Below are 11,089 nucleotides of genomic sequence, written 5' to 3' on the forward strand. Positions count from 1 at the left end.
ACAGACTATATGTGTACACTTGAATGGCTCTCTATGCAGTATTGATTTATCGACTGAATTGTATTGAACGCGCTCGTGAACATGGTAAGAAAGAAGATTATACCATGCGGTTCACGAAAGCTAATTTTGTAGCTAGGCATGGGACTTGGGGAAACAGGAAATTGTCAGAGAAAGAGAGAGAGAGAGAGAGAGAGAGAGAGAGAGAGAGAGAGAGAGAGAGAGAGAGAGAGAGAATTATTCATCATTGTAATAAGTTATAATATAAATGTATTGATAATAAATACTGCGAAAATCAAGAAAGACGAAGTGGAAACAGAAGAAGGGAAGTAACTCAAAGTTCATCATAATAGTCTTTGCCTCAATAGTGGAATGAAATTGTTGGACTGTCTCATCATCTCATTGATAGTTGTGTATATAATATTTCATTTTACACTTAGTTGGCCTGTCAGGCCCCGAGTGGAACTCAGTAGAGGACTAGTAAGGAGACTTGTGTAGTACAAACACTCAGAAAGACCTGAAATAATCTTATAATGCTTCAACACGGTGAGTGGATTGCTGTTGTCTGTTGTCAGCTGGGAAGGTGATGAATTATCACGAACATCAATCATTTAAGATTCATTACGCATGATTCTAGTCTAGATATATAGATCTAGATCTAGATCTAGATTTTAGATCTCTAGATTCTAGATCCAACACAGAACGAAACCGGAACTAGATGTAGATCTAGATCTACTTAAATGTTGAGCCTCGCTGTGCAATGCGCCTATACTCTACACTAACTAGATATCTATACTAGATATCTAGTCTATTAATGTTCCTGCTGGTCCACTTTTCTTTTCTCTGTTCTCATAATTTATTATTGTTTTGGATTTAGATCTAGATCTAGCCTAGACATATGTGTGTAAGTTTTTAAAAATTGTTATTGTTGCCAGGGGGGTCGGCCTAAAGTCCCCCACTGTTGTTATCAGTGCACATTAATAATTTGTTTTCATTTGTGCATGCAGAGAATTTTGAGACAATTGTGAAGAAACGGGATACACTGTCACGCTATCTGCAAGATACTTCCAGTGTTTCCACACCAAACTGAATTACATCAGAGATTATTAACTGCTTATCTGTTGTTACTGTGTTACTCTGAAAATGTTCGATTGCATACATAATTATAAAAGAAACTCTTGATGCTATTTTTTCAGACTTGACAGTATTCAATGAGTAATTCTGGTTCTTAAAGTCAAGTAATGTGGTAGTCAAGAAACTTTTGCAAGACCTATACATTTCCATTTCGAAATATAAATGAAATGAAAATATTTTGTCAATTTAGACGCAATTTTCTTTTTCTCTGAGAGTATTTCTAATTTTCTTTTGTTGTTGCAATTTTTTAGTAGCTTGCATAGTCTTTTTGTAGTTAACTATTCACCGCAAACTGTCTGTCTCTAATGATTGTTGGGCTAAAGATAGCTCAAGCTCAAGTGGATTAAACAGTTTAGAAGCATCTAAGTCTTAACTCACTGCCTTCATGATGTCTAAAATTTCTTCCTAAAACTAAAACTGTAATAATCTGATACAATGAAAATCACATGCAAACTTGATTTCGTTGTAATGGCACCGTTTTGATCTTGCCATGTGGAAAAAAGGGGGAAAGGTTCGACCAAAAAATCAATGGTACCAAGTGTTGGGAGTCCCCACAATTTTATAGTTTTCTCGTGATTATTACAAATGCATTGCTGTTCAAGTAGGCTAAAAACTTTTATTCATGATGGTTATAATATGAGTTCTTTCTTAATTTCTACAGTTTTGCACAAACACCTTTCCCTGAGAAGACATGTTTGTACAGAGGGTCACATGGCTGTCTTCAACTTTCACGAGACGGGACATCTAGAATGGTCAGCTGTGAGCTCTGAGTGAGCTTGGGGAGAGACAGACAGACAGACAGAGAAAGAGAGAGAGAGAGAGTCAGTCATGAGCCAGATAATGGAAAGGACCCTGGCCTCTCTCCCCAAACTGCTCTCTCAAGGGTTGTCGGGGGGAAAATCGTCCAAGTCCTCCGGTCCGTCCCCACTCTCCCTGGACGTCCAGAACTTTATGAAACATGTGCACAGAGCCAGGTCAAAGACACAGGAAAGTAACATCATTGCTTCTGAAATGGCGACTGTTCAACAAAAACTCAAGCAATCGGAATATTCGGCGTCACCAGCATTCATGCGGTCTGTATTCTCCAAAGCGATATTTTGCCATTTACTTGGCTATGATGTTAGCTTCGTGACCATCTCTGCCATCAACTTGGCACAACAAGGTCAAGGTTATGACAAACAGCTGGGTTATCTGGTCTCCAGTCTGCTGTTGAATCCGAGCCACCACATGGCAATGCTGATGATGGCCACCCTTCTCCGAGACTTGAAGAGCTCCAACATGGCCGACAATATGGTCGCACTGGTCATGGCGGCTCATTTAGTGGACGTAGAAAACGTCCCCACTCTGTTACCCGCGGTCACGAAGAAACTGAGTCACCCCCATGACCTTGTGCGAGAGAAGGCCGTCCACTGCCTGCGGGCATTCTACCAGCGGTCGCCCGATGTCGTACAGTCCTCCCTCGGTCAGCTCAACAGTCTGTTGTCCTCGAGGGACCCGGGCGTCCTCAGCGCCGTAGTCAACACTTACCTACTGATGTGTGAGAAAAACCCGTCCAAGTTGGTGGGTCTGGGCCGCAGCTTCCTGCACATCCTGCACCAGGTGAACAGCCGTGGGTTCGGCGCCAGCTACTACCACCACATGGTGCCTCTGCCGTGGCTGCAGGTCAGCCTGCTCAAAGTCCTCAGCCTTCTGGGTAGCTGCGACGCTCAGGTCAGCACGGCAGTCATCCCTCACCTTGAGGGGTTGATGGAGAAGACAAAGGTGTCAGAACCCGCGTCTCTCGCCGTTCTGGTGGAGAGTGTGGTGACCGCTACACGTCTGACGGGGGCCGACAGTTTGATGCCTCTGTGTTCCCGCTGTGTGGGGAAGTTACTGGAACCACAAGCCGGGCCCGACATGAGATACCAAGGCCTGGGTCTGCTGGCCGCTCTTGTACGTGTCAAACCGTCCCTGGCTACTCAGCACCAGGCGGCCGTTGTGGCAAGTCTACAGGACCCTGATCCCGCTGTGCAGCAGAGGACAGCACAGATTTTACATGCCATGGCCAACAGGGCCAATGTCAAGGCTATTTGTTCCAAACTGTTCCAGCAAATCGACGAGACGGAGGACAAAGTGTTTATCAGCGACATGTTCAAGATGATCGCGGACCTTACGGAGAGGTTCTCGGCAGACATGGACTGGTACGTGAGGACGGTCTTCTACCTCCTGCAACACCCGGACAACGTGTACCTGGGCGAAGATTTGATCCAGGCCGTGGTGTCGCGAGTTGAGCAGTTCTGTCTGGGCTCGCACTCACTGGACGGGCAAGGAACTCAGGCCTTTCTCTCCGTTCTGTTCGACGTACTGGACAACAGCGAGTCTAGCCAGAAGGTCGTCGTTCTAGCCCTGCATTTGTTGGGAATTTTTGCGCCGAGGTGCGGGGGAGAATTTCCCAGCGAAAGACTTTTGGACGCAGTAGACAGGATTTTGTTTCCTGATCCTGGACTGTGTGCACAACCCCTGGTCATCATCCCCAGTCCTGTGCCACAAGATGAGGCGGCTGAGAGCGTGGTGGACTCGGAGCTAGAGGCCGTATGCTGTGCGTGTGTTGAGGGTTTGTGTCGTCTGGTTCTCATGGGCTGTGTGTCTAGCGATGTCGTCAAGTCGTGGCTACATCGTCATGACGACCGGGAGCCTCGCGGTGGGAATGCCTCGCGGTGTCGTCTGCTGGAACTGTGTGAGCTGATCGCATTACCACTGGGACACCTACCAGCCACTCCTGAGCTGGGCTCACACTGGGACGTGGACAGCATGGACTTCTCCCTCAGCTTCCTGGACGGCCTTGTGGTCCAGGATATTCTTGCCGGAGCGTCCGTGTTCAAACCTCGTGTGGACCCGAGCCCCAACTCGCTGCTCGCTGGTGATGTCATCGTCGCGGGGAATGAGATGGAAAGCAGCGTGAGTGTGGCTAGCGAGCAGGCCGTCTACACCAGCACCGAGTCCGCCCTACTAGACAGCTGGCACGAGTCCACTGCTTATCCCCCGGTGAGGGGAAAGTGGCGGGAAGATGCCGATGATGATGATGATGACTTTGAGGACCATGAGGAAGTAGAAGCTGACATGGAGGATGCGAGCAACAAAGGGGCCCAGAGGACAAAGTCAGATTTAACCCTTGACCTTTTCGCTGGTCTTTCATTGGACCCGGTCTCAGTAACCAAGAGGACCCATTCTGATGGATGGGCAAATTCGAGACGAGGAAAAAATATTTGGGATGATGATGAGGATGAGGAAAGTGACAGCGTGAAGATGAGAGTCGCAGGATTCGACCTGCACCCATTTGGTATTCCCAGTAAAAAGAGTAAACTTTTATCTTGTGATGACACCTCCATGATCTCTTCTGACGAATTTGACATGATGTCACCACAAACTATTTCCACCAACCAAATGGGGTCACAAAAGTTCCCACCAGTGTCCAATAAATGGTCAGAATCTTCACTGTATTCAAACACCCTCAAAAACGTTTCTCTATCGGGCCTCAACAACAACCTTTACGATATGGAGGAAGGGAGCCATCATATAGCAGCTCACGGTGACGAGAGCATCTACGCCGACAGTGTGGCGGCCACCATCAACTCTGCCTCCACTGTCGATGATCTGACTGACAGCGAACCCGAGGCCTCCTAGGTGGGGACATGGTCAACTTTGACCCTCCCACTCGGAACTGACTTGACCTAGTTATATTTTTAGATACTACAACTATAACCATTCTTACTTTACTTTACTTTACTTTTTCATCCTCTGTTGCTGTTAAGCGTCGAGGGGAGATGCAGTTTTCTATGGTAGGCCAGCTCCACAGCTCTTTCAGTTGTAACCATTCTTACTAGCATAGAGTAAAACCAAGCTGTACTGTGAATCAACGTGAAAACAACCAACTTGTGTCCTACGCACTCATCTGACAATATACAGTTGCTTGTGTTGTAAAACTTATGAGACTGAAACTGACCTAGTTAATATAATGTAATGTAAGTATGCAGAGCCAAGGTTTTTGGGGTCGGGGATTGGCAATGGGGTTGATGGCTCTGCGTTACTACTCTGGAACAGGCTGGCTGTGACTGTTGATGAGCACAAAGACACGAGTGTCGTTCCTTGCTTTTACTGCTGTTTGAAAGAGGGTGAAAGTAGAATGAGACATTGGTGAAAATTTTTAGATGTGGTGGTTTTGATTGAAGGCAGTAGAATTAGAATGAGGTGTTGGTTTATTTGCTTTGTGATAAATGGTCAAAATCACATTGAAAATGCTGCAACGGTTGTTTCTTCTGCTGTTGTTTTTCTCGACTTTTTGCTAATGTGCAGGCTCATGAACTTAATATCCTCGCCTCTAAAGAATCTAAATTGCGCTAATGGCCAATATGAGCATAAAACATGTGCAATGTTACCTTAGTCCTGACTGGCAACAGGAACTGAGAAGCAATGGCTTCCTTTCATGACTTTGGTGTCCGTGTCTGGTCCCACATTTTGTTCTCTTTCTGTTCAGCTCTTTACTCCATGAATAGCTGGACTTTGAACCTTGCTGAACAAATGTACATTTTTGTATTTCATAGATATTTATAATATAACCCGGGATTTGCAATTTTGTTAGAGTGCTAGATACATATATTCAATTCAATGTTTGGAAGTTAATGTGATATTTCAGCTTGAAGTTCATGTAATGTGGTCCCTATGTATAGTGTATTACTGTGCGCAAATAATCAACGTTTTTCAGAGTGCGATGTCTGTACGCTCTATTGCCTTGTCATTCATCGTTGTCACAGAGAAGATAAATGGCAGATCGAGCCTCCAGCCAAAACAAAGCTGTGGCCTTTGGGAAAAAATTAGCTGTACCGGTATTGTTGGAACATTGAAGAACCAGTGCAACTTATATATATATGAATGCTTTCATTTCTGTGCATTGTAGGCAAGTGTAAATGTAGGGGGTTAACAACACCCCTATTAACATTGGTTATTTGAGAGGCGGAACCTATGAATTTTACCTCCGTCTCTACTAGGACCAAGAGAAATGGGACTAGCTAGAGCTTTGAAAACTCCACAGAACAGCCCAAGTTCAAGTAGGTGTTGCAAGCCCCTGCCTGCGGGAGCCAGAAAACTGCCTTATTGACGGCAAGGTCTTCAATCAAAAAGCCCTGCTTTTCTTGTCCTAGTTCAAGAAGCCCTGACTGGGATTCAAACCAGGGCCATATATACTCTGTAGTCCAGCATGATAGACAACCAACTGAGCCCCCACGTATTTTGCCAATGGTCTGAAGTGCTGGCAAAATGCTGTAGGATGTCCCGGTGTCCCAGTTTTTCTCTCTCAAATATAAAGAGACAAGTCCATGCCCACCCTGCCTTCGTGGAAGGTTATAGTTAGAGAGAGAGGGCGCCACTAGCAGTAGTAGCTCTTACTTCTGGTCTATCCTATGGCTACTTGAGAGAGGCATTGCGCTGCCAAGAGCGAAATGCTCGCAGCTAAAGGGATTTGAAAACAACAACATCCTATGGCTTTGATTGTATTGATTTGCTTCTATACATAATTTAACTCAAAACTGAAACGGATAAAACTCCTGCACTTTGTTGAGGCTAACATCTGTTCCTGACGTGAGAAGTCTGGATCATAGGGAAAGGCCTACGACCACAAGCACAGGCCCAGTTCTTGCATTCAGTCATGTGTGTTTTATGGAAATTCTAACAATTCTGCCTGTGTTATGGTGTTATGATGGATTTTAATGTTTTACTTAATGAAAGGTATGGTAAGCTGAGCTTTAAGTATGCCGTTGTGAATTTTCATTTATATTTAAAATGTTAAAGCATTATTTCTAATTTGCCATTCAGAAGTTGAAATGTTTTCTCTTGTGTAATTTGTGATAAATGTGTGACGTTTTTGGTGTAGCCTCTGAATCTGAATGTGAAGTGAAAAAATTCCCTCAAATAGATCTAGCTGTTTGTTTGTTTGTTTTCTATAGGTACTTAACAAAAGTACAGTATTGGGTTTTCCTGCCATGTCCACGGGTGGCTGGAGGGTGCCACTGGAAGGTCCTCCTCCTAGTCCTAGTTTTGTTCTTTCCCTCTGTTGTTTCCGTCTGCCTGTCTGTCCCACTTTTTCCTTGTGCAACAGACCGTTATTGTTGATGTGCTTCTCTCTACACAAACAAACAAACAGACTGACGGACTGAAACCAAAATTAGATTTATAAGAAACTTCCCACTGTTGGTAACTGTTACTGACACTGACAGCCATTTTTGCACAAAATGTGTCCTCCTGTTCACTGCTAAGTGTTCAGGGGAAAAAATGAATTGCAAAAAAAAAAACCTTAAAAAACAAACACACATCATATTTATATTTTTATGGTTGATTTTATTGTTTATGAGCATAAAACATGACAAAGAAAACAGAAACATGATGGAGTAATGGAAATGGAAACAGTATTTTATTTGAAGAAAAAAAAAATATTTAGGCCTATATTTTTAAATATATATGGCTGCTACCCTCACCTTCAGAGACAGAACCATTACCGATAAAAGGAGCTTGAAAAAGAGAAAAGAAAAGATACAGAAACAATCAAAGGTTACAGACAACACTACATGTTTGACCCCCCCACCCCCCCTAAATATCTTTTTCCATATCTGGTAGGCGAAAATCAGGTCTTCTCTCTATAATTATAATACAGTGGAACTCGGTTTCAACGAGCTTGGATTCAACGAGAGGAGATGGATTCCCCATTTTTTTTCTTCTTTAAAATCCATAAAAATAACCCGGATTCAACAAGCACTTAAATGTGTGAGCTCGGATTCAACGGGGCTTTTTGGCCAACAATCGAGATGACACAGGCGTGCATTTGAACGAATCGGTCTTTTTTTGCGCTGCTCATAATATGCAGGCATTTCAGGTACTACTTGTTACTTCTCTTTATACATTACTTGCTCAGTGCCTGTAATTATCTACACAAAACCTCTTGTTTGCTATAATATAACGAACACTTGGATTCAACGAGATTTTAGGTCAGACCCGGCGACCTCGTTGAATCCGAGTTCCACTGTACTCCCAAAGTCATGATGAGTCCTCTCAACTGGGTAAACATCCCTCACTCTGGTACCGTCACTGCCACACTGTCGTGTTACATTTAGTGAGCTACATACATGAACTACAACCAAGTGCTGTGACATTACCTACGTCATACCATTATAACATCACAATTGTTTAAGTCATTTTGTGGCCAACTTTTAATTTTATTATATATATACGGTAATGAAAAAATACCTGTTTCTTGTTGAGTATTCTCAGTATAGCGTGGTTATGTTTTATGTGCTAAAAACTGAAATATTGAGACAGTTGTCACATTTGCTCAACTCGTTTCATAAGGTTTACTTTCGTAAACTTTTAGATGGGTGGTTGGAGGATGCCACTGGACTGATAGGGCCTACTTCTTTTTTTTCCCTTTTTTTCTATATATATATATATATATATATACTTTGCTTCTTCCTGCACTAAATGACTGTTATTGTGTCTATGAGCTTCTCTTTACTCAAACTTTAAACACTGCTTTTTTAAAAAATGTTTTCGCAAAACAACAAGGAATGACTTAAGCAATTGTGTTATGACCGAGACAGTGTATTGTGCCATGGATGACTGCTGTGGCAATGTACTTTTTTTTCTCACATTACTTACTGCCTCTTACTCTTATTGTCGGCCAGGTGTCAGATGGAACTGTCAGTGTCAGTGTTACGGCAAGACTGGCTATAGGTTATTCATAGCAGCATTCACATACATACCCCCCCCCCCTCCCACCAATGTAAATGCTTTCAAGTTGTGTGTATGGTGAGATTAGTAATGTGTATGGTTTCTTAACCCCCCCCCCCCCCCTAGAGACATAGACCTGTCTACTCCCTTTACGGTACCATACTGTGAGAAGTCTTCATATCTTTACTTTGGAAGTCAACGGTAAAAGTTTATTGTCGCATGTTAGTTGTTAGCCTGCAGGTCAAAAGAAAGACAGTGACAGTGTTTGCCTGCAGGTCAAAAGAAAGACAGTGACAGTGTTTGCCTGCAGGTCAAAAGAAAGACAGTGACAGTGTTTGCCTGCAGGTCAAAAGAAAGACAGTGACAGTGTTTGCCTGCAGGTCAAAAGAAAGACAGTGACAGTGTTTGCCTGCAGGTCAAAAGAAAGACAGTGACAGTGTTTGCCTGCAGGTCAAAAGAAAGACAGTGACAGTGTTAACCTGCAGGTCAAAAGAAAAACAGTGACAGGATATAACCTTACTTCTTTTTCCCCTGCCTTTAGATTACGTACACGTAATTATTTTGGTGTGTGAAAAACTGAAATCATATTATTAAACATTTGCTATAAATTCATGAATTGTTTTTTCTTTCTTTGTAGTTGTTTACAATTGTAATGTTTTTCATCAACACAATTTAGCAAGCTGGCTTCTCCAACCATGCCCAGCAGATAGATGGAGAAATTCCATCATATGAACTCATGTTAAACATGCAACAGAAAAGACCCTAACCCTCAATCCTTACATCACAGATGCTGGTTTTTGAAGCTGTATCTGAGGACTGTGCTTGACTGAGGACTGTGCTTGACTGAGGACTGTGCTTGACTGAGGAGATCTAAATGTAACATTACAGAAGACAATGTGTATTTCAGTTGTTTAAAGGTCAACATCTCAATAAGAAAAGAACCATCAATATTAAGCAAATGGACAAAGCAAAGCAACCATGCCAAGATTAAGAAGACTGAAACATAATATGAAATATTATCACTATATACAACAAAAACTTTGCTACCAAAAATATGATCTCACAACCTTGGAAGCCATCTTGTCCCTCTTCAGCACAGAACTAGTGTACTACATGTAGTAGGCTACTAGACATGATGTGATTTAAGCTGTTTATTAAGACATAGACATGATACAACAAAAACCTGATAACACAAACCTCACAGGACCAGAGATTTTGTTTGTGTCAAATAGAGTTCATGTTTTTGTGCTTGGTACTGAAAAGAAAAGAAAAGAAGGTAAAGGCAACTCCTTACTACTTTCTACTGTTGTGGGTGGTTGGCACGTGCACTGGTATTGCTTGCCCTTTCTTTCCTGTCAAACATCTATCTTCCTTATTTCTCTTCCTTTTCTTTGTATGTCACTCTCTAGAAGCACCTCAAATCTTTGGCAATTATAATATATCGTAAGACCTATTTGTGTTATAAAGTGCCGTAAAACTCTGACAAAAACTAAACTAAAGAAACCGTGTCTATCCAGACTCACAGGGTGGCTTGTTGCTCTGGGGCAGTGAGAAGATTTGATCCCAGCTTCAATCTCTGAAGTAGGCCTACCTAAGTGACTGGAGGACGCCACGGTTAGGGCCTACTTCTTTTCTTTCCCTCTATTGTTTCTGTCTGTCTTGCTTCTTCCGTGCACTATAAATAAACGATTAAATGGCCGCTATTGTATCGATACGCTTCCCTCTACTCAACCTCAAACTTACTTTCTGACAGACAGTGAGTCAGCCACAGGGCGCAGAAAGCAGGCTTGTAGTAGTCACATTTCAGGACTCGATCTGGAACTTTTCACACATGGAAGCAACTTGATCATGTGAGGCAGTAGCAACCTCTTGTCATGACAGACACAGAGAAAACCTGACTAATGGAAATGTCATGTGGATACCATGTAAATTAGATTCAAAGCGCAACACGTTTTTTTAAAGTTCTCATTAAATGTGTGTGATTTTACGCCCCCATCGACATAAGCGCAACATGCAGTACCGAAAAAGCCCACGAAAATGTTGCACAATAAGTTAAGGACAAGGGTTCTGGCATACAGGAAATGAGTCATCTCACCCAAACATACCAGTGAAAATGTGCTGCTCACAAATCAAACTCAGTCGGTCTTTGAACCACAATCAACAACACACTTCATCAAAGGTCCAATATGTTCTTCAAAACCTGGGG

At 42.8% G+C, this 11,089-nt stretch overlaps 1 protein-coding gene and 1 long non-coding RNA gene across 2 annotated transcripts; both read left to right on the top strand.

Annotated features, from left to right (window-relative positions):
- The first annotated feature begins 7 nt into the window (after window positions 1-7).
- On the top strand, window positions 8-7,578 carry LOC101852512 (AP-4 complex subunit epsilon-1). The gene is made up of 2 exons (XM_005109354.3): window positions 8-543; window positions 1,793-7,578. The coding sequence occupies exon 2, from the start codon at window positions 1,960-1,962 to the stop codon at window positions 4,792-4,794; it is 2,835 nt and encodes a 944-aa protein (XP_005109411.1). The 5' UTR covers window positions 8-543; window positions 1,793-1,959; the 3' UTR covers window positions 4,795-7,578.
- Window positions 7,579-8,995: 1,417 nt separating this feature from the next.
- LOC106013291 lies at window positions 8,996-9,495 on the top strand. Its single transcript, XR_004859194.1, has 2 exons — window positions 8,996-9,123; window positions 9,159-9,495. It is a non-coding gene; the product is annotated as an uncharacterized LOC106013291 (long non-coding RNA).
- Window positions 9,496-11,089: the final 1,594 nt, after the last annotated feature.

This window comes from Aplysia californica, unplaced genomic scaffold, assembly GCF_000002075.1.
Source record: "Aplysia californica isolate F4 #8 unplaced genomic scaffold, AplCal3.0 scaffold00770, whole genome shotgun sequence".
In the NCBI taxonomy this organism is placed as follows: Eukaryota; Metazoa; Mollusca; class Gastropoda; order Aplysiida; family Aplysiidae; genus Aplysia; species Aplysia californica.

What these genes read in the sequence shown, in the direction of transcription:
- LOC101852512 (XM_005109354.3), top strand. Translation starts at nt 1,960, where the DNA reads ATGAGCCAGATAATGGAAAGGACCCTGGCCTCTCTCCCCAAACTGCTC.